Source organism: Larimichthys crocea, chromosome XXII (assembly GCF_000972845.2).
Source record: "Larimichthys crocea isolate SSNF chromosome XXII, L_crocea_2.0, whole genome shotgun sequence".
NCBI classification, from domain to species: Eukaryota; Metazoa; Chordata; class Actinopteri; family Sciaenidae; genus Larimichthys; species Larimichthys crocea.
In genome coordinates this window covers 6,705,334-6,728,522 of record NC_040032.1, presented here as the reverse complement: position 1 = coordinate 6,728,522, position 23,189 = coordinate 6,705,334, and the positions used below count along the sequence as shown (strand labels likewise).

General features: G+C 41.2%; 3 protein-coding genes across 4 annotated transcripts; 2 read left to right on the top strand and 1 right to left on the bottom strand.

Annotated features, from left to right (window-relative positions):
* Nucleotides 1-1,971: 1,971 nt before the first annotated feature.
* vps36 (vacuolar protein sorting 36 homolog) lies at nt 1,972-7,640 on the bottom strand. The gene is made up of 14 exons (XM_010737010.3): nt 7,430-7,640; nt 7,244-7,312; nt 7,081-7,151; nt 6,183-6,297; nt 5,994-6,083; nt 5,373-5,459; nt 4,783-4,815; nt 4,601-4,678; nt 3,558-3,692; nt 3,405-3,470; nt 3,255-3,319; nt 2,776-2,860; nt 2,551-2,627; nt 1,972-2,368 (listed from the first exon to the last, which is right to left on the bottom strand). Exons 1-14 carry the CDS (start codon nt 7,523-7,525, stop codon nt 2,287-2,289), a joined length of 1,149 nt encoding a protein of 382 aa, XP_010735312.1. The 5' UTR covers nt 7,526-7,640; the 3' UTR covers nt 1,972-2,286.
* Nucleotides 7,641-7,820: 180 nt separating this feature from the next.
* Nucleotides 7,821-17,523, top strand: proser1 (proline and serine rich 1). Of its 2 annotated transcripts, XM_010737011.3 has the most exons (12): nt 7,821-8,414; nt 8,509-8,574; nt 10,002-10,070; nt 10,256-10,350; nt 10,469-10,562; nt 10,833-10,943; nt 11,278-11,379; nt 11,747-11,825; nt 12,104-12,196; nt 13,157-14,510; nt 16,235-16,382; nt 16,472-17,523. In XM_010737011.3, exons 1-12 carry the CDS (start codon nt 8,370-8,372, stop codon nt 16,595-16,597), a joined length of 2,382 nt encoding a protein of 793 aa, XP_010735313.3. In that variant the 5' UTR covers nt 7,821-8,369; the 3' UTR covers nt 16,598-17,523. The 2 variants fall into 2 exon arrangements, with proteins under 2 accessions (XP_010735313.3, XP_010735314.3); XM_010737012.3 differs by lacking the exon at nt 12,104-12,196.
* A 1,252-nt stretch (nt 17,524-18,775) lies between these two features.
* stoml3b (stomatin (EPB72)-like 3b) lies at nt 18,776-22,297 on the top strand. Its single transcript, XM_010737013.3, has 7 exons — nt 18,776-18,930; nt 20,338-20,441; nt 20,546-20,618; nt 20,730-20,812; nt 20,925-21,128; nt 21,377-21,511; nt 21,671-22,297. The coding sequence occupies exons 1-7, from the start codon at nt 18,867-18,869 to the stop codon at nt 21,857-21,859; spliced, it is 852 nt and encodes a 283-aa protein (XP_010735315.1). The 5' UTR covers nt 18,776-18,866; the 3' UTR covers nt 21,860-22,297.
* Nucleotides 22,298-23,189: the final 892 nt, after the last annotated feature.

Sequence of the window (23,189 nt, the reverse complement as noted above, 5' to 3'; positions counted from 1 at the left end):
CTGCACATATTTACTCCTGACAACTGTTTGCCTGACACACACAGCTTTTATTCTTCATTTGTTCTTCATTCATCCAACATCAACACTCTACATAGGTTACGCTTCAATATATACCATGTGACCAAAGTGACTAAACATTATTCAAAATATTAAATATATTATTGTTTTGTCCAAACCACTGCATATGTTATTATTTGAATAAAATTATCATAGTTTATCTTTAATTATTTTTTGAAAATCAAACTTGATGCAGCAATACAACAACTATTTTTGTTCATAGAGTAATAAATAAATAGAATGACGGTGGTGATCAAAAACAAAATATTTGATGAATACATGAAATATTAAATGATGATTTCAAAAGATGTAGCAAAGAAATAAGACAGGAGATGAATGTGGGTGTTGTATTAGAAGGGGTTTCCATAGCTCCTGCATCAAAGGGTTCATTATGATCCTAATACTTGGGTATTTTTTTTCACAAGTCAGAGTTTGAATGCAGAATGTTACACTGCTCTATCACGATCTGAACACATCTTTTAGCACTGACCTTTACATTCCTGCAGGCGCTCACTAACAGGCAATATGAAGCCAAACTATTCGCTTTGGTTTGGACGTGGTTCTGGTTAATTGGGTTCTGAATTTCTGTTATCAAATTCAGACTCTCACTCACTTACTTCATTTCTAAAATACTGGTTCTCAAATACAGACGTGCCCCTGCAGTACCTTCACACGCAGGTTCAAGTAAATTCTATACAGTTTGAAGTTTGTGTGAGATTGTTATCAACTACCTGTACCTGAGTCATCCAGAGATTTCAGCACAGGTGCCTGAGGAAAGTGACTGCATGGAGAGGTATGTGAGGTTCAACAGATGGATCTACTCTTTCAAGTGGCAGTCGAACATAAATCTTTTTTTTTTTATGAAGAGGGATGTGAAAAGACAATGTTTAAAAAGAAACATATTGTATTTAGATAGAAGACAATCGTGGATTTATTGTGAAAAAACAAATCATTGCTAAGATTTGAACAGATGACGCTCTGCCATTCAGGATAAGGATTAACTTACAACGCACCACTGAGTAAATCAGTCATACTGAGCATGCAAGAACAGGACCTATTTGTTCTAGAAAAAACATTTACCAAAAGTTGAACGTCGTGCACAAATCCCTAATTCTTATGATCAGTCCTGTCCCTGTTCAGCCCTCACGACTTCCTGAAGCAGCCCAGTTCATCTACTATCAAACTTGTTAACCACATGGCAGCGTAATCTAATCAGCTGTGGACCACTGCAGACACACAGAGAGAGAGAGAGAGAGGCAGGAGAAAACAGGAAGCTTCTCTGGAGATGAAACACCCTTCACTGCTCAGCAGCTCACAATGGGAACAAAGACCCTTTCTATTCTATGTGTAAAAAAGCCCTGCAGGGACACAAAGATTAAAAATAAAAGTACAGCGATAACACTCCCAGCAGCAAATATAACATTTAGACATGTTGCTACTTAAACCTGCTGCTGTTACTCATTAACATGACACAAAGTATGTGCGGTAAGGTGATCGAATTTACAGAACTGCTCTTTGCCAATTATTACGTCTCTTATCTCTCAGTCACAACTGGAATTTCTACAACGCAACCTCTGCAGCGAAGGGATTAATTGTCTGGAGAATGACATTTGGCAATGTGCCCCGTATTTTATATGCTGTGAACCAAACTGACAACAGATCAGGTGTGTATCCTCTGTGACATGTCTGACTGGAGAAGGGATCATGTTTTGACGGACAAGTGTGAGAAACCAACGATATTAAAGGTGAAGGTTTAGATCCTTGGGACAGCACGGCAAGCTTAATGACTTAAACATATGATAGGTGGCTACAGGGTTTTCATGTCCATGCTAATTGTAAAAAAAAAAAAAAAAAAAAAGTGAGTGTGCCATCAATGAAAGTCAAAGTGGTGCAATGTAAAATGTATCCAGTCAGTCAGTTTTCCCAAACTCGTTTATTACTAAACATGATCATTTGAATGAGCAGAGCAGATCAGGGAACATTTTGCTGCACGTACAGTATTTCAATTTCTTCAAGAGTTTCTGGAAAAGAATCTTCTCGATAAACGTTTCTTTTCTCTTAGACTTAAGAGAGAAAATAGCTGGTAATGTCTGCAGTGGATTTGCAGAGATCTACCATTAACAGAACACCAACCATTCAGTGATCAGAACCAGAATGCTGCTGCACTTACAGTACAGCAGGCAAGGTGCAGCCCGGTTTAAGTTCTCAACAATAATGACTGTAAATGGGTCAAAAGAGGTTTGGGTAGAATCTCAAACCCTCCACAGAGTCGTCTCTGCACAGGTGACCCATCTTCTCAGCCAGCAACAACCTGGAGACGAGGAGGGAATCGACAAGAGGAGACAAAGAAGAAACGCGTGTCACAAAATGCAGCAATAAAGAACATTCAAATGAAAAAACAAGGGCAACTGTGAATATTCTTACTACAACAATACTGTGTGGTAAAACTAGTAAACTGTTCTACTGTTCATCTGTATTTCTGAGTTCATTTACCGCTCTTTAGACAGAAGAACAGAGAGACCCAGAAGCTTCGCAAACTCCTCTGCTGTCAAAGAGCCTTTGTCTGACACCTGCAGAAGAGAAGACGAAGAGATACAGAGATGAGTCAGGGGATAAGACGAAAACTGTGACTTCTTCTCTACATATATGACAGTATGCTGTTTGATCAGTCCAGACCATGTCAGCGTCAGTATAATGTTTGTAAAGGGTAAAGCTTACACTATCCAGTGCAGAGGCTATCATTTCCTCTTCACTGTGAGACTGCAGCTGGACCACCATCACACCACTGTCAAACACACGCAGCCTACAAACAAGACAAGACAGATGAAGGAAAGAGTGTGTGTGTGTGTGTGTGTGTGTGTGTGTGTGTGTGTGTGTGAGAGAAAGAGCGATCCGGTCAACAGATTTATGCTGAAGTAATCTTTTATTAAGCTAAAACCAGTTTGGGGTAACCAGGACCAGTGTGGTACGGAAACAGGCCTGTGTTTCTTTTGAAACCCCAGGAAGTGACAGGAAATGACAGTCATAGAGGGTTGGACACAACTTCCAACAACAGGAAGCCGGGCAGGAAGAGCCTGGCCTCTGTAAAGCAGGCGCCCACCCTTCCCTATATATTCCTTTAATAAACACCCAGTCTGGTCTACACACAGACGAATGTATCAAAGTGTGCACGGACACGTTAAACAACTCAAACTCACCTCAACGGAAGCTTCAACGACTCAAACATCTTGCACGCGTTTACCAAATCTTCTGGAGATAAAAGCTGTGGAAGGGGAAAAAAAAAAAATTCAGTACGTGATAGACCACCTAAAACATTTGCGTGAGTGTTGCACTTATGTGAGCGGTACCTCCATCCCTCTAGCGCGGTTGACGAGACAGTACACCTCGGTGAGAGCCATCATACCGCCGCGCTCCTGAGAGAGCCGAGAGAGGCAGAAAGACGAAGAGTCAGGGAGAATGAAATGAGTGTACGGACTGACTAAAACACACCACACACCTACCTCCAGAGGTGCCTGTAGCATATCTCCCAGTTGCTTAGCCAGCTGCAAATGGTAATGTGTTCCTGATCCGTGCGTGTCCCTGGTAACGGGGTTAGCGATACCCATGCTCAGGAGGTAGGACTTAAAGCGGATGGTCTGAAAAGCAGAACAGAAGCAAACTACTTAAACTAGCACCATCACGCAATCACACTATGTTTGTGTACATCATGTGCATCAGGCCTCAGATTACACATGTTGTGTGTAAACTGTTCCAGTGAAGTTGGAGAGTATTACTCCAGGCTTTTATGATTCAAATGAACTACTGCTAACATCCTACAGCACACCTGAAAAAAATCTTATTCAGTGTGAGGAGGAACCCAGAGAAGTATGAAAAGATATGGGGCTCTTTCTTGTCCTTACTACCATCACTACATCAGTTTAACTAGTATGTCAGTATATTACCTGCTCCCCTTTACTACTTTGTCTACTTCTATGATTTTGACTATTTGGGACTTCATACAACATTTAATTGTATTTTATTTTGCTTTTCAGATGCAATTGTTTTATTTATCTTATTTTTTACTGTATCAGGGTTGAGGGTGGGAGTTGATGAGGTGTTCTGAATTTGCATGTCTGTTCCTTTGTGTGTCTTGTTTGTGAAAGTACACATATAAAAAAGACTTCAATAAAAATATCTTACCTAACTACTATCTTATCTAAGTACTGCTGCATGTGATGATTTAAACATTCACACAAAACTAGCATTAAAAAAAAAAACACTTCCTCCGCACAAAAAATATGACAATCTTCTTTTTTAGAATTACACATTTGTAAAACTGTTAATAATAACTGAAATATTATTACTATTTAATCAACTGAGCCTAACAGTTGCTGACCAGTAATGTTAACAATGATTACTTTCTTTTTGTTGTTTCATCTGTGCAGCGTTGGGTTGAAAATCTGATTGTACATATGATTTTTGTTTCGGTGTTTCTGTAGTTCTCTGGTATTGAAATAGTATAGAATATTGATACTTTCGACAGTCTTATGTTGCAGGTTCTTACCTCATCTTCTGTTATGTCTCCCTGCTTGTCTTTGATCTTGTTGGCTATCGATCTGGACAGCTCCACCATCTCTTTGGCCTGTTAGAGTAGACAGTCATTCAGCATTGCATAGTTTAACACTCAACATCAATCAAAAATCAAAAATCATAAATCAATGACAGGCAAAATAATGTATTCTTTACCTTCACCATCAGCTTACTGAGGTCCTCAAAGGCCTGGAAAAAAAGAGGCTAAATGAGTGCTCAAAAATTGTCACAATTAAATAAACCACAAAACTTCCTGGCTGCAAAAATCATTCCACAGCACCCCTCCACCCCTCCTGTGACCGATGATAAAATCCTCCCTAAGCCTCTTAGACCTTCCATAAAAGATAAATATATATCACACAGTTTGATGTACTTCATAATAAAGACATACATACAGTCTGTCCAACACTGGCTGTATGAACACATAACTTCATGGTTGCCTAACAAGTGCCACAGCAGCTGTGGTCAGCTTGAATTCATGTGAGTTTCAATAAATTCTGACAGTGAAAGTAAAAAAAAAAAAAACAGATCAAAGCATTCATAGAAGATTCTCAAAACCAAACCACTCTGTGTTCCCAGGTCAGTTGCCAAAATATGTCAACTACTTATGCATATAATAAGACGCTAATATAATCTATGCACAACTCTGCAGCTTTCAAGAGGTTGATGGCAGGACATAGAGGCAGTTTACTCTCAAGATTCTGACATATTTCTCAGCGTTTCAGCATTTTTTTCGTCAACAGTACCTCAGAAATGTTTTTGTCTGTTTCTTTCCTCTTCTCCTCTATCTTCCTCTCAATGCCAACAATCCCCACTGCACGAGTCCTTCCTGCCTACGGGACCACAAAGGAAAGATAAACACATGTAGTCAGACACACAAGCAAGCCATGGCAAGAAGCCATGAAAGACAAGAAAAGACAAGCTGTGGGGAGAGATCAAATTACAAACTGCTGTTACATTATAGAAATCGATTTTAATGACTGTTATTTTATAACATTTAGAATAAACAAGACAAGACACTAATGCAAATAATATGAGTCTAACTGCCTACACAAAAGCTCAGTGTACTTAAGTGCAGCTCTTGCTGTGGGATACAATATATATGATTTAATATGTCAGTGAATGATGCAGCAAATCAACATGATGCATACTAAGGTCAGAGACTCTGACAATACAGTGACAACACTGCCCTCCTGTGGATCATAATTTAACCTACTGAGTTTCTGTCAGCTAATACAATGATCTGTGCTGTGGAAACAAATCACATGAGCTCCTGGCATCTAAATCAAACAAATTTCAGAAAAATAAGACAGCGGAAAGGAAGAGATTCTAGTTGGAGGAGGAGGAACATCAGTTCAGCTTCTGACCTGAGAGCTTGTTCCTGTGGGAATGGGTTGTGAAACTGGCGTGTTCTCCCATCTCTTCTGAGTCATTTCCTCTGTTAGCCTCCTGTAAAACTGCAAAACAAGGTCATAAACAAACACAGAGTCTCTCTAAAGAAGGCTCATTATTGAGTGAACAATAAGTACATAAGTTACACGTATAAGTGGGCCTACCTCGATCTGCCCATGTTCTTTGAAGGACAGCTTGATGAAGGGGTACTTGCTGTGTTGGTAGGGGCCTGGCTCCTTGTTGGCAGGTGCTGGGTGCAGGTGGATAACTATTTTTGCACTGCGGGATAAACGGCGCAACAATGAAATGATGATAATGAAAACAATTAACCATTTTATTTACCATTTATTACATTTTATTTTTTAAAAATATAAACTTAAACTCATTCTATTATTTTTTTTCCTAAGCTTTGCAGTGAGCAAACTTGTAAGTGAGCACTACAAATCATGCCACAAATAAAGAAAATACAAAGCCTTGAAAAAGCTCCAGCTTTGGTCAAATGACACATTTACATATTAAATATTGTTTTTTGCTTATTTTGTTTAATGTAATACTGAAATCCTAGCTATCATTATTGTTGTTAGAAACTTTGGGCAAGTTGCCAGTTCATCACAGAGCACATAGAGACAAGACACACAGTGAAACACCATTCACACCTACGGGCAATTTATGCCAATTTTTCTTTATATAATTATGGTATATTAAAAAATTAAATATATCATGCAGACTGTTAATATAATTGCAAACATAAAACAATGTGCACATTGCACCGGACACTTTGCACCTTTTGTCTCTGCTGCTACTAAATTTGTATTCATTACCTACCTCATTACTAAATTAAGCTTATATAGTCATACTGTATATTTCCATCTGTAGCACATGTACATACACACTCTGTCTGTTGTTTCTTGTCTGAACGTGCTGCACTTTATGCAGCCCTTGTTGTATTTTGTGTTGCAATGTGTGTGCACTTTAATATAGTCCTGTCTGCACTGTGTGTTTACACCGTCTGATTTCACTGTGAACTGTGTACCTGGTTAAAATGACAACACTGACGCTCACCTCTTTCCTATTCCTGCAGCCTGCTCCTCAAAGAAGACGATCTGTGACAGGGGCATTGCTATGCAGCACTCCTGCAGGCACACAGAGAGGACATCATGAAAGTCAGTAGAGAACATTTTTAAAAAAAGGAGCAGTCAGGAAGTATCGTTCACTTTTGTCTTACATGATTTTTAACGTCCCTCCAGATCAGTCTGTGAGTGCTCAGCAGGGCGACTCCAACATCCAGCTTAGCCTGGCGCGATGACAGGAAGACACGGCATGTTTTTATCTGCTTACACTTCAGATTGAATCCACCTGAACTCCATCAGCACCGTCAGTCTGACTTGTATTATCACTGTCACACACTCACCTTGTCGTCTCCGTCGTAGAGTTTGACGCCTCGCTGCTGAATCACTAAAGTTTCGTTTATTTCCAGGAGCCCGTTTGACCACGTGAACCGGTCCATGTTCAATGTTCTAAAAACAATTATTTACTAAAATTATTATTTTTTTATTTTTCTCCTCCGCCGCCGAGACTCACTTCATGTTTACTTCCTGTGCGCTGTCCAAATATGGCCTGACGATAAAAAATATATTATTAAAACAAACCTAACAATTACACTGAGCATAAATTAACTCTTTGTATCGATAATATTTTTCAAACAAAGTGTAGTTGTCTCATTCTTTTCATATATTGTACCACACGGTGTCTTTACTGACAGGCAGCACGGAGGGGTCCTTCCCGATGTTGACGTTACTAGCGCCAGCTGTCAGTGGAAGCTAGCGAGGCAGCTAACCTTCCGAGCGCGTTTATTTTGAGTTTTTTTTTAATTAATATTCACATTTTCCAGCGTCTGTCGTAACTATCGTCAGCGTCGGACGCAAACTTACGCTCGAACAAACAGACGTGCGCATTATTCTAGCGCATTTTTCCCCCTGCGTCTTTTTTGTCGAGTCGAGTTAGCCTTTAGCTGGCTAGCTTGTTGTTAGCCGCGGTACAGATCTGGTGCAGACAGGTTTTTTTTTTTTTCTTTGCGCTGCAGATGCAAGCTTCTCTTGTTTTCGAGTCATTGTTCCCGGGCGGAAAGTTGGATCGTGTAAAGACCATGTAGCTTCAGGACGGAGCGGATCATTCACTGCCATTAAACGCTGCTGTATGAATGAATTGAAATCAGTAACGCTGGATCGTTAACACAGTTCAGACTTTATGCATTTTATCTTCAGTGACCTCATCGGTTCTCTTATAAAACGTGTTGTATAGTGTAATAACTGTTTATTGACGAAGAGAGAATCGGGTTGAATCTTCCAAACATGGATAAGAAATCGTTTGATATCGTCTTGGACGAGATCAGAAAGGTAAGCGGTGTCTGATCCCGAACTGTCTGTCTGAGGTCAGATTTTAAAAATCCTCTTTAACTCCGGCCTTTTGCTCGTTTCTCGTGTGTTTCAGTGCGTCCTCACCGACCAGAGGATCAAGGCTATAGAGCAGGTGCACGGCTATTTCTCAAGCGAGCAGGTAACTGTCCAAACACGCATCGTGCTCACCACATGTTGTGTCCTGCCACACAGGACAAACGTGCTTCCCACAGATTTGAATGATACTCTCAAAGTTCATCCATGTGCTTCATATTAGGACCTGATGATAGTTCTTGATTTCTTTTTGACTTGCTCTAAAAACTAATGTACACGAGAAGATTTACACACTTAAAGGTCCAGTGTGTAGGATTTAGTTGCATCTAGTGGACGAATCACTGCACTGCGATCTCCTCACATCACTCCAACCTTCTTAGTATAAAGGAGAAACAACACTTTAAGGACCCTGTTTAGAGTCAAAAGAACATAAACATGTAATAAATAATTATGGTTATGGACAAACTGTCAGTAAATATGTAATAAGGAAAATGAATCTTAAAGGTCCAGTGTGTAGGTGAAGTTTCAGATTGCAACCAAATGAATCTCTCATACCTTACTCGCTTCTTCTAAGCATGTAGGAAAAACTCTGGTTGCAAAATTCACATAAAAAAGCAAAGCGTTGGGTTTGTCTGTTCTGGGCTACTGTAGAAACACGGTGTTTCAATATGGCAGCCTCCATGAAAGAGGACCCACTCCCACTGTAGATATAACAAGGATCATTTTTAAGTAACTTAAACAAAAAGATTCTTATTTTCAGGTGATTACACATGCATGAAAACATGGTGTTTTTTCATCCATAAAGATGGTATTCAAAATTGCTTTGAGATAGATAGATAGATAGATAGATAGACAGATAGATAGATTTTATGTTGCAGTTAGTCAGTAAGTATTACAAACAAACAAGTACACGAGTCAAAGGGAAGGAAGAACACATTCTGTCCGTGTAAAAATATATAAAGATATTCATAAACTCTGTACAGTAACAAACAGATGTGCATTATGCAAGTTTAGTCAGTGCCAGTTGTGTATTACTGTCCATATCCAAATATCAACTGTCACAGAATGAGACTCGTCTCCCTGCACAGAAGGGAGTCATCATGAAGTGTTTTATGGCAGTGCTCAGGAATGACTTCCTGTTGCGCCCTTTGTACCGTGGAGCTGCAGGAGTCTCCGGCTGAATCTGCTCTGCTGCTCCATCAGGAGGTCATGTAGGGGATATGAGCTGTTGTCCACAATGCTGAGAAGTTTGTGGAGGATCCTTCTCTCTACAACCAGCTCCAGCAGAGAGCCAGCCTTCTTAATTAGTTTATTCAGTGTCTGAGTGTCGCTGGCTCTGAGGCTGCTGCAAAGAAAACTGCATCTTGCTGCACACATTAAAGGACCTGAGCTTCCACCAGAAGTAGAGTCTGCTCTGTCCCCTGCACACCCAAGTACCTGTAGTCCTCCACAACCTCCACCTCTTTGTGCTCAAGTTAGATCTGATCCTCCTGAAGTTGATGTAAGTTGTAACACTGTCTTGCATGTCTGCAGGTGATGGAGATACTGAAGTACTTCTCATGGGCAGAGCCACAGATCAAAGCAGTCAAAGCTCTGCAGCATGTGAGTAACAGTTTGAAATAATCAAGGCAGTTCATGGTTTGCAATAATATGAAAGAAAATATATAAAAGATAAAAGCAATTACAACACCAATATTTGTGAAAAAATGTCTTATTCTCTGTCTTTCTCTGTGGTTGTTATGTTGGTACTGTGTTATTTAAACCTGTTTTTCAACTCTTGCTCTTAGAAAATGGTTGCCATCCCTACAACAAAAGTAGCAAATATCCTGAATTGCTTCACCTTCTCAAAGGACAGACTGATCGTCCTGGAACTAATAGCTCTGTGAGTACATTTTTAAAACAGTCCAATGTTGTGTTGTAATATCAACCTGTTTGGTTCAGTCTGGTGTGAAATTGTTAAATTCATTCACTTTAATTTTTGGATTTCTGTTCTCATACAGGAACATTTCAGATGCCCAGAATTATCGTCCTGTGGAGGATCTGTTCCGCATACATTTGTCTGAGAAGAAGCGGGCTCGCAGGATACTGGAGCAGGTGAGTTCACCTGTACAAATTCCAGTTATCAATAGCTATACATTGTTATGAAGATGGAGTCCCTTTGGTAAACATAAAATCCCAAGAAACAACTGTTGCCCAGTGAGATTATAGGGATGGGCGACTGAAGCAATTTAAATTTAAGCTTTTAAAATGTTGGGCTGCTTGTGTTAATGGATTATGTTTGACGTCCCTAATAATTAGAATGTCTTTAATGCATGACACACACACACAAAATGTCTAAAATATTACAACGTTCTGTCTCATTAGGTGTGTAAGGTTGGCTGCAAGGCTCCTATAGCCATGATCTCCTCCTGTGGTATAATACCAGGAAATCCATACCCCAAAGGCAGACCCAGCCTGGTCAGCGGCACATTCCCTGTAAGTATGTGCAGGCCCCTGCTCCCTGTACTTTAACCTGTTCCACCTCTATGTCTCAGGATAGTCTAAAACTTTAATGTCCCAGAGTTACAGACAATAATCCAACTCAGATACACACAAATATATCTACTATACGCTCACCATGAAAGAGAAACTTTTTTTTACATTATGTAAATGTAATATTTATACAGTTAAATTACTGCTGATTACTCAGTAGCAGAAAGATAGCTATTGAATTCATTCTAAGTAGACACCACATGTGTGTCATCTCTGAGAGATTTTTTTTTTCTCTGCTCAAAAAATGGCTTCCTGAAAATGTTGTTTCTGATCTCAGGGAATCCCTGCAGTGAAGAAAGAAGGCGAGAAGAAAGAGGATGCTTCGAACAGCATAGAGGGGAAAGGAATAGCTTCTCGGATCACCGGACCATTCAAACCTGTAAGCACTAGACTGGATAGATCACTGACCGGGATGACGTAACGGTGTCAGAGTGATCTCGTGACTGAGTGACAAGGCCTCACATGACTAATTATGTTACCTTCCCATGATAATGACGTCAAGATAGACCAAGGCGAGAGCACTAAATGGATTGCGGTAGCAATAGCTGAGGGTGTGAACAGACTAATGGAAACATACACACACACACACACACACATACACTTATTTGACTAGTATTTCTTTATGCTAGTACGTATGTAAACACTATTGTACTGTGTGCTGCAGATAATGCCTCATTGTTTTTGGCTTTTAAATGACCGTACACAGGATGGTATAATATTATAACGTCTGTCTTTTCCCTTTTAAGTTTCCTTCAACCTACAACCCTCACCGGCCCGTGCCCTACCCTATACCACCGTGTCGACCCCATGCTACCATCGCACCAAGTAAGAACAACCCACTTACACACTTCATCTTCACAGTACCATTCCCTGCCCTGTACAGTTAACACTGTAGTGACGAGGTAACAGCTACAGAGGAATTAATAATTACTCTTTGAGTGGTTTTACGAATAGTTAGGCATGATTTTTGTTTCCGTCTGGGACTGACTGAGGTTTAATCAGTGGTGGGGTGATTCTTAACATTTATGTATGTGTGTGTGCGTGTGTGTGTGTGTGGGAAAGAAGCCTGGTGGACACTGTTAATATTTGCAACTGCTACTCAGGTGCATACAACAACGCAGGCCTTGTTTCTGTGGGAGGGGTTATAACAGCCAACGTGCCCCCTCCCCCCTACAACTCCACCCACAAAGTAGCAGGTACGAATCGAGCGTGCGTGTGGGCGCGTATGTGTGTGTGCGTGAGCGTGTGGCAGCTCAGCAACTCCAAAGCTTGCCGCCCTAACTACCTGGCATGCTGCTTTCTTGCACCTCTCGAGCTTTTGAAACCTTTTACCAGGTGAAGAATGTGCTTCTTACTTGTGTCAGAGTACACTGAGTGACCAGAAAAATAATACATCCTCCCCAATACAACAGCTGTGTATTGGATTCCTGATGGCAGTTCAAGTCTGTGCTCATTTTGAGGGAAGCATTTGATTAATTTGATTCCATTTTTATCAGCCAATTAGAGTCACAGTCAATAACGTGTGCTTTCACAGGGCACACGATTGAAGTACGACGTGCTGGTGCTTCTGTTTTCTGGTCAGTCATTGTAGAAGTATGTCTTGGTGAATTGTGAGAATGGTTGGGCTGGGAATAGCTTCAAACTAATGCCATTAATCTTTTTTTTTCCTCTCTGGAATCATGCTGTGTGCTGGCATTTAACTCGCTCACGTAACTTATTTTTTGAACGCGTAGTCTCATCAGTTTTCACAGTTGAAATACATCTTTTAGGGCCTTTGGGGAGATAACGTGCACAAAAGAAGTCTCATTAAATTGACAAATGTCCAAAGCAGTCTTATTAAAAGATTACCGTTATTAAAACATTTCCCCAAAGGTGAGAAGAAGACATTCCATTGTGTAATGAGCTGCACGCAAGGATGCTCTCTGGCTATTCCTCCTTGCTGTGTCTTTCCTGTTTGTTTTGTTTTTTTTTTAGATGTGAGTGGATCGCTTCTTCTACAATAGTTTGGGTTTTAACCTCTCCTGTCTGTCCTGGAATGAAATTTGTTGTGAACAATAACACTACTGATCAGAGAAAACAATACATGTGTAAGTCTGTGGTACTGTTCCCTTGTCACGCCATCTCAGGTAATAGTCATGCTCTTTTTCTGCCTCTAGGTTACGCCAAACCAAGCAATCTGCAGAACACCACACCTGGAGTCAACAGCGGACCCCTCCTCATTCCTCACGGGTCCACACCTTCTACGCCCGCCCCCCCACAGGCCTCTCCCGCCCAGCCAACTCCCACGACCCCTATCACACCAGTTTTCCCCGGCATGGTGCCCTCTCACAACCCTAATGCCCCCTCTCCCTCCCCTGCTCCATCTCCATCTGTGATCAAAGCAGGCCCACAAACCCCGAGTGGCCACGTTACACCTACACCCTCATCTGTCATCAAAGCCCACACCCCTTCAGGTACCCCCTGTGGAACTCCTGTCCCCGGTAGTTTCTCTTCTTCACCCTTCCATGCCGTTTCCCGACCAGGCACCCCCGCTACTTCCCGCAGTGGCCAAGACCCTTTATGTCAGACAAACTCCATGGGAAATCAGCAGAAGATTTATTCCACAGACCACCAGTCAGGATCCACCCACCCTGGCTTACACCCACAAGCAGGTAACCCTTCTGGATCTGTGATCCGGAGTTATACCCCCTCTGGACCACCGCCTCTCACTCCTGGATCATCCACTCCAGTTATGCCGAGCTGTTCCACCCCAGGTCTCAGCCCCAAACCCTCCCCAGTTCATTCTGCACAGGTTCAGGCTGCCATGGTCGCGGCTGGAGTCCTCAATAGACATGGTGGGGGCAGTAACAGTGGCAGTAACAGCCCTGTTCCCTCTGCTTTCAAGGGCACCTCTCGCTCCGGCACGCCGTGTGTTAGCTCTCTGGTGGTGCAGGGTTCTGCGCAGGCTGCCCTGGCACGTTCCTTCGCTCTGTCACACCCTTCAGGTTCTCCTCAAGTCTCTCTCTCCAGTCCTGTCGCTCTCAGCGGCCTCCAAGCTCTGTCCTCCAGCCCAGCTCCCTCTCATTATCCCGGCCTGTCCACCTTCCCCGCCCTTTCTTCCTCTCTCCCTCAGTCCAGCATCCCTGCATCCATGGCCACTATGCCTCCCACCAGCAACATTTCTAACCACCCACCAACCTCCATCTACCAAGGCCTGGCTCACAGCGCTGCTCAAAGTGCAGCCTCCCCTTTCGGCCTGGGCCTCACTTCTGCCCCCTCTATATTCCCAGGCCTTCCACCTGGCCCTAGCCCTACTGGCTTCCCAGGATTGGGGGTCTCAGGAGGGCACGGTGCTGGAAGCCCCGTGTTGTCGTCTTTCATGGGACTGCCAGGGGCCACGCCATCTTCAGTGGCATCAGTGGCACCGCTGCAGGCAGTAGCTGCAGCTGCGGCGGCCGCGGCTGGAGTTCCGTCTTCGTCGCCAGTTTTGCCAGGCTTTGCATCTGCTTTCAGTTCCAGCTTCCAGCCTGGGTATGTGAGCTTTGGACATTTGTACTGCCCAGTTTACAGAAGCCATGTAATATGAATATTCTAAAATCTTTGAACTACATGACTCTATTTTTAATAACCATGTGGTTAATAAAAATCCCCCTGGGATTATTAAAGTATTTCTGATTCTGTTAGTAGTCAGGATTGCTTCTTGTCATGGCTGAACAAAGGCTTGAACCCAAATGCATAAAAGTACAACAGAAAATCACTCACTGGGAGGAAAGCACTAAATACTCTAAGAAAACAAAAAAACACTTGAGGGAGATAACCTACTAACAACTCAGGGGAAAAGGTAACAAACGAAAAACCACTCTTATGAGGGGCAAAAACTATGAAAATCCAAAGGCTAGACAAAGTAACAAAATAAAATACAAAACCTGATAAGACACGAACACGAGACAAGGACTTTGACAAGACTAGGGTAAGGAGCTGGTTCTCTGGCACAAAAGACAAGACGAACTGGCAACAGACAAAGTGAGACGCAGACAATATATACACAGGGTAATGGGGAACAGGTGGAAACAATCAGGGCGGGGCGGACAATCAGACCGGTGACACACGAGGAAGGGCAAGTGACCTGAAACGAAAGGAGAGTGCCTTTCAAAATAAAACGGGAAATGACGAGACAACATTGACACAGGACAACCTAAACATGGCCAGCTTTGTTAGTCATGACACTTCTGGGTTAACTGGAACATGTGGCACTGATTAGAATGTCTTTATAACTCATGTCCATTGATTTTCCACTTGGTGTTTTATGTGTACTTACAAGGTGCAACGTCCACCTGTACTCCTCCTCTGGAGTGTCAGGCTGTGACTTTCCAGCCATATATTCATCGCGTTATCTTGTCAAACAACAAGTGTTACAAGCGCTCGCCTCACCTTTGATTGACATTTCACACACCCAAGTTATACTTACTACTACTTACTAATCTTATATAGGGAATATATAAGCTATATACAAATAAGATGAGGGACATATGCACCTTTTCTATTCCTATTTTGCTACTAGTTTTATACAATGTGATAAGAAAGTGAGTCAAGGTCACTTCCAGGTCCAGGTTTCCAATCTTCCAGTTATTCCATTCTAGTCATAGTTTGTATTGTCATTCATCCTTTTGTGTATTCATCTCAAATATCAGTACATAATACTGTATACTCACACCATGCACACAGACTTAAATACATTTGTCAGGACGTCAGAGCAGTTATCTCCCATAAAACAGCTTATTGTTGTTTTTACGTGTCAGGTTTTGCAGTGATTCAACACACGTGATATAACATGTAATTAGTGAGCTGTAGAGGTGCTGGCAGACAGATTTTGTTTCCACTGGACAGAGACAGACGAGCTTTTTCCCGCTTCCAGTTTTTACGCTTAGAATAGCTAACCGGGTGCTCTAGCTCTGTATTTAAACTGACCCATGTGAGATATGACATTGACCTTTTCAACTCACGCTTACATACATTTTTCCCGTCCTATTAAGCAATTCACTGAATTGCTTAATAGTTAACTAAATATGTTCCTCTTTTCCATCCAGCAGGATGTGTGTAGGTAACGTTAGTGTTGTAATGAACTGACAGCAGAACGCTTGTTCAGGCTCAGATTTTGTCACAGTGAATAGAAAACGAGAGTTCATACAGCATGGTGTGGAACGGTGAAAGTGTATAATTAACTGAATGTTGTGTGAACGTTCTGTGTGTTACAGGTTGAGCAGTGGACTCCAGGCTCCGGGTAGTAGCGGGTTCCCCAGCTTGCTGTCCTTCCCTGGGGTGCCAGGCTTCTCTCCCTCTGCCTCCCCTGCTGGCCCGCTTAGTGGCCTCCACAACCCAACTATGCCGTCTGCCCTCCTGCAGGTACACACACACGCACGCACAGTATTTGAATGTCTGTTTGATAAAGCCTTGCTGCTACAGAAACACCATTCTTCTTTGTCTTGTTGCAGGCTCATCCCACATCTGCTTTGGAGAGCTTTACTCCTCAGCCTAACAGCTTCACCAACTATGCTCCAGCCCCAGGAAACCCCTTCCCTCTCCAACCAGGCCTGCACCCCCAGTTGGGTTGGCAGTGAATCCCACAACACACTTTTAAAAAAAGAGAGCACACTTAACTTGCTGACCCTTATCGTACCCTGCCCTACCCCTCAGCTCTGAACCCTGAGGAGCACAGGGCAGATAGGAGAGGTAATCTATCGTGTATGTTACAGACAGAGTGACTCATCACTGCGAGGAACACTACTGTAAAAAGCAGTTTAAATCATGTGTGGGAGATGGCGTATGTCTCCCATTATTCATAGCGAGCGGTTGTAAATATGAGTCGTCAAAGTTGTTACTGTAGGTTTTACAAGTAGACTGTGACTGGTTTTAATGTTAGCTGGACTTGGCTGTTTTTAATCAAATTATTAGTGAATAATGAATTCTAGAAACATTGAACGATGTACATGATATCATGTAATGACTCCACAGTATCTTATGTAGTATTTCATGTCCAGTCTCAGTGGAAAGGACATGCTGAAGATACTAATAAATTGTCCTGAATTGAATATTGTATTATGACATGAAATCGAGGTGGTTTTATTGAGCTCCTACGGCGCAGACGTATTTTGAAGCGGGCACACCGTGAATATTTTTTTATTTTTGTGCTGCGCAAGGGCGCATATGTAACACAAACATGGTGTTATTTTCTGTGAACACACTTTTATTTTGTACGTTTAGAGTTGACAGATGTCACCCTGCTCGTACTTTTACTTCACTATTTGAACAAATGTACTGTATGCAGATGCGGCGTTTGTTGATGTGTGGACGTGAGGATGTCTGCATTCTGCAGCAACGTTTGCAACCTGGTGAAAACTGTAATCTGACTTCATTTACTGTAGCCCTCATACTCAGAAGGTTATTGTTTGACATGTTTGTTACACTGTGTTGTTTTTTTCTGTTTGACCTTTTTTTGTATTTGCACCTGTTTTATTATTTTGTCAGTAAACTGCTGGTTACTGTAGCTGTCGCTGTATCTCTGTTCTGTGCGTTACCATGGCGATCAGGAAAGCCCCTCACTTAAAAGTACCGAAGGTGGGCGAAATAATGCAAACACCACATGACACTTTAACTCACAATTACACAGACAGCTAGACAGGCCGAGCCTGTAGTTAGAGGGCTTTTAAATAGATGTAACGACCATCACTTACTTTTTTTAAAGGGCTTGAGATCTAAAAGAGTCATAAAATAAATAAAATGTTCTGTAGGTTAAAAAAAGACAAGCTCAAGACAAAAAAATCTAAAAAATGAAGGCTTATGATCAGAGAAAGTTCAATAGGCTGTAGTCGTCTACATCAATTGATAATCACATATAAATATATTGCCTGTTCTGTTATTTTATCAAACCTTCAGTATTCTAATGCTTTTAAAGCCTGCTTACAGTCCATTCAGTGCTCTCCGTGGTGATAAATGTTACACAACACATGGGTGATGCTATTAGTCACAAGACCTCTAGACTTTGTGACAGTTTCCAATCTAGATTTTTTTCTATTCTATTCACAGTTTGATTACTTTTGTTTCTACTCAACCAAACCTATGCAGTTAGCATAAGTTCCTTAGAGAACTTAACAGTGATCGATTTCATTTTAAGGTGCATTTAATTAAAAAAAAAATATAGTTTAGTCTGTCTTTAACATCCTACCAAATCCTTCCATTCATATCATTATTATCATTCCAGTCAGAATGAGCTTAATGAGCTTTCCATTTCTTGCAGAGGAAACAAATTTCATTAATGCAACAGTCAGTGTTCCTGTATTACTACAATGGGTGTAGTGACAGAATGTTGGATTTCCCCTGCCTGCGCTTCCTTCTCTTTTGTTCTTGTGGTTATAAAGTAGGTTGGTGAAATAAGCATTTACTTTTATTGATTTCTGCCAACACTATAAACTATCGATACCCACAAAAGGTTCTCCACAAACAGACATTAGTTCATTTTATGATAAATACACATCAGGCTTTGAAATAGATCTTCAGAGAAAGTTCCTCAAAAATTATTTTCTTATTATTTGCTATATTGGAACAGGTTAGATTCACTATTAAAGGCACCATCAGATAATCTCTGAATGGCAGCTGCTAGCATATGCATTTAGTATATGGTTGTTATATATGACTAGTATTTTCTGTATACATGTTAGCGATGTGATAATTGCACTTTGTTGATGATCAATGATCGTCTCGGAGTCGGAGCCACACCTACACTTTCTTCCTGCAGCATTGCAGCTTTAAAAGGCTGGGTAACTCCCTCCTGCCTAGATTCACTTCAACAAAGTCTGTCAACACACTTCCCCTCTCAGTTCTAACCAGCATATGGAAATGGAGGACCAAATGGAAAGCCAGAAGAGGAGAGGAATGAGCAAAGAAGATTTAATATGTAAGATAAACTACATTTCTTTCACTTTTCTTTTATTCTCAGCTTTTCATGTTTACACGACTGTAAAATATTAACAACAAGCTCTGTGTTTAATTACATCAGGATTGACTTAAGGCTTAAATCAACATTGTTGTTTACTCTTCAGTAAGTTCCCTGTCTGATGGCGATACTGTCAGGTGTGTGAGCAGGAGTGTGTTATGTACATTGTATATGCATAGGAGCTCACCTGTTCAGGTGAAAAGCAGCCACAGGGACTGAGGGCAAAGTACGACTTCATCGCCATAGAGATAGAAATCACATGTCACGATTAGGAGTCCCAAAAGCATGTGACCAATGAGTGTGTGTGTGTGTGTGTGTGTCTCCATGTATTTGTGTGTCAGCATCTGCTCTGTGAAGACATTGTGTGTAAATGCTTTTTAATGTAGTCACTGATACAGGCTTGTTTTCATATCAGAGTCTTTGTTATCACCTTTATTATGCTCAACCTGTTCACCGGTATCATGTGACATGGATGACTGTGTGCACATGAAGGATGTGTACACTGCAATAAAATATCAATAAAGCAGTTATTGGGTACACAGATTATGAAGAATGAATGACCAAGCACTAATCATTTTTCAATGAAACCTATTCCAATGTAAACAGTGAAGACTGGCACGGTCAGCAAAGTTAGAACAGGTGAAGTGAATTTGCAAACCCTTGCTGCAGGTTTCCTGTAAAGATTTGCAGGTGTCTGTGATGTGCAGCAAACGGTGAAATTTCCTTTAGTTCAACCGGAAACTGCACTTCCTGTGGTTTCACCACAACATTGTTTTCTTCTGATACTACAGCAATAAACATCAGAACAGCCAAGAGGCTCTTTGCAAATTCAATTCTAAATGGGATGTAATGGCTTTCTTGTGAAACACATACAGATACAGCAGACCATAATGCAGCCATTAGAGCTGGAAACCATGACCTTAGCACCTGCTTCCCACACTAAATGACTTTCTTGGAGTGATACTCCGCAGATCGCGTTGCATGAGTACAGCTTTATTGTTTGCACTGTGAGTGAGAGAGTCTCTGTGTGTTTTAGATCTAAGCTGGAAAACAGAAGTGAAATCTATTGAAAGCCATTCTAAATAATGTCATATTGTGATTACAGAATATTAAATACTTTGGTTAACAGCTTGTCAAATTAAATAGGTTCATTAGGAGCTGATGCGCGCTGCAGTTGAGGCTTTCTTTAAGGTCTCCTGTCTTGTCATTTCTTAAAAGTCAGTTCAAACTGCTCAGAATGTGATCTTCTGGACTTTTATGGCACATTTCTGTCACACCCCAAATGGTTGTTTCTTCTAAATGCAAACGTGCAGGTGTTTTACAGTACGTCAAACTCAAACACTCAAACATGTCTCTCTCTCTCTTTAGCTGAACGGACAGGCGCTTTGGGATGCATTGGTTGGTTCATTGTGATCCTCTCTGGCATCTTCACAATCACCCTCTTCCCCATCACCATCTGGTTTTGTTTTAAAGTGAGTGAACTCAAAAGTAGGTCATAATGCACGAACCACCAATTGCACATTTGAATGTGAAATTAGCTGAGCTTGTTTGTGTGGTCTTTGTGGCCGTGTTGCAGATTGTTCAGGAGTACGAGCGTGCTGTCATATTCAGACTGGGTCGGATCACAGACAGGAAAGCTAAAGGACCAGGTAAACACACCAACTATTGTCAATCCTCTTGACGTCCTGAATGAGGAAGTTATTGTGTCTAAAAAAAAGATTTATTTTATTTTTTAAACCCAAAATGATGTTTGTCTACAGGAGTTTTCTTCATTTTGCCATGCACTGACTCTTTTGTGAAAGTGGACCTGAGGACAGTTTCATTTGACATCCCACCACAAGAGGTAGAACAACACGAAACCATCCAGGGGGAAATGTTCTTTTGGAACATTCTGAATCGATTCAGATCAAATCTGTGAGCACGCTCATGCAAACTCTCATGTATTTCTCTCATAGATCCTGACCAAGGACTCAGTTACAGTTAGCGTGGACGGTGTGGTGTACTTCCGGGTCAGCGATCCCATCGCCTCTGTGGCCAATGTGTCCAATGCTGACTTCTCCACCCGTTTGCTGGCTCAGACCACCCTCAGAAATGTGTTGGGTACTAAGAACCTGGCTGAGCTCTTGTCTGACCGTGAGGGCATTGCTCACAGCATGCAGGTACAGTTGTGATGTGATTTCAATAGATTTTTCAGTAGCTAGAATTATTTTTAATAATTAAGGTCCGATCCATTTGGCATGAAGAATCTACATTACTGTGATCTCTTTCTGAGACTCAAGCCTCTCCTTTGTTCACACATTACTGTATGTTTGCTTTCTCTCAAGGACTTGTTTGGTTTGCATAAAGCTCTATGTTTGACTTTCATGTGTGGTGTATTTTAAGTTCTTCCTCTTTCTGTCTTTTGCAGTCCAACCTAGATGAAGCCACAGACAACTGGGGCATCAAGGTAGAGCGTGTGGAGATCAAAGATGTGAAGCTGCCACATCAGCTGCAGAGAGCCATGGCTGCAGAAGCAGAGGCTGCACGAGAAGCCCGAGCCAAGGTCAGGACGTGCAGCATGACACATACAGTGCATGCATGTGGCATGTTTAGCAAGAATTTGCTGTGCATGCATGCACAAGCACAACTATTTTCAGGTGTTTACTTTCAGGCTAGTTACTGTACGCTATACTAATTTCTCTCTTTCTTGATCTACATATAGGTGATTGCAGCAGAAGGTGAGATGAACGCATCTCGTGCCCTGAAGGAGGCGTCCCTCGTGATCGCGGAGTCCCCGTCAGCCCTGCAGCTTCGCTACCTGCAGACCCTCAACACCATCGCAGCGGAGAAGAACTCCACCATCATCTTCCCCCTGCCAATGGATGTCCTGTCTCATTTCATGCGCAAGTGATCCCTCAGCCACTCCTCACTTTGCTCTTCCATTAAAGCCGCTTTTAATTAAAACAGCCAGCTGGGGTCATGTTACATTTCTATGGCTCTGTGTAAAATAAACTGCCAGGATGGATAGGATGGATATGATGTATTGTTGTACCATCAACCTTTTTTTTTCAGACTGATTGTAGGAACATGAGCTGTGATCAAGACAGGCCTGCCAACCAATGTGATCTTGATTAAACTCGTTGTCTGCATAATTTACATGTCTTTGATAAAATGGATGTATCTATAGTGTGTATAGCTTTGATACATTAAATACAAAATAGTTTTATTCTCAGACACACAAAGCTTCTGTTTCTCCTGTCTCGACTCTTGAATCTCGCGTTTGATTCATCACTGGACAGTTTTATGGGCGTCATGTCATGATTTTGAATTAAATTTGAATTATTAAATTTTTCTGTCTGCATGTACTATGATTTATTAAGATTATACTCCTTATTCCTATTATTATTGTTGTTAATATGACTATATTTGCTATATATTACATTTTTTAAGTTTAGTTCCATTAAATGTCCAGTGTGTAAGATATACAGTAGGAGTGTAGTTTTTAGAGTGGAATACAATGTTCATTAGTACGTTTTCATTAGTAAAAATATGAACTGTTCTGTTTTTGTTACACTAGCCACAGTGAGAGCGGGTCCTTTTCCATGGACTCTGCCATGTTGGACCACCATTTTTTCTACAGTAGCCCAGAACAGACAAACCCAACGCTTTGCTTTTTATGTGAATTTTGCAGCCAGAGTTTTTCCTACATGCTTAGAAGAAGAGAGTAAGGCATGAGAGATTCATTTGGTTGCAATCTGAAACTGGACCTTTAAGATTAATTTTCCTTATTACATATTTACTGACAGTTTTTCCATAATCATAATTATTTATTACATGTTTATGTTCTTTTTAATAGAACAAATTGTAGGAGCTTATGGAAATACATTTAACTATGATTCATGTACCTATTAAGATGATCCTGAATATCTACAGCATGCTGTTAACAAGGACAAGCACTTGTTGCAGAATTCAGGTAAACACACTTTGAATGGAAAGCAGGACCATAAGAAGTAATGTAAAAACAATCTACTACAAATAAAACTCTAGCATTCAAAACCTTATCATAAATAAATAATTATTAATAAGCAAAATGTATACAGTATTTAAGTAAGGGTACAGAGTGTGGAAAATGCCCCCTGACAGTGTTACACTATTATACTGTATGGTGTTTTAAAATGAATATTAGTGCTGCTACTTCAATATAATACTTGAGTAAAAATACTTTTACATTTACATTCAAC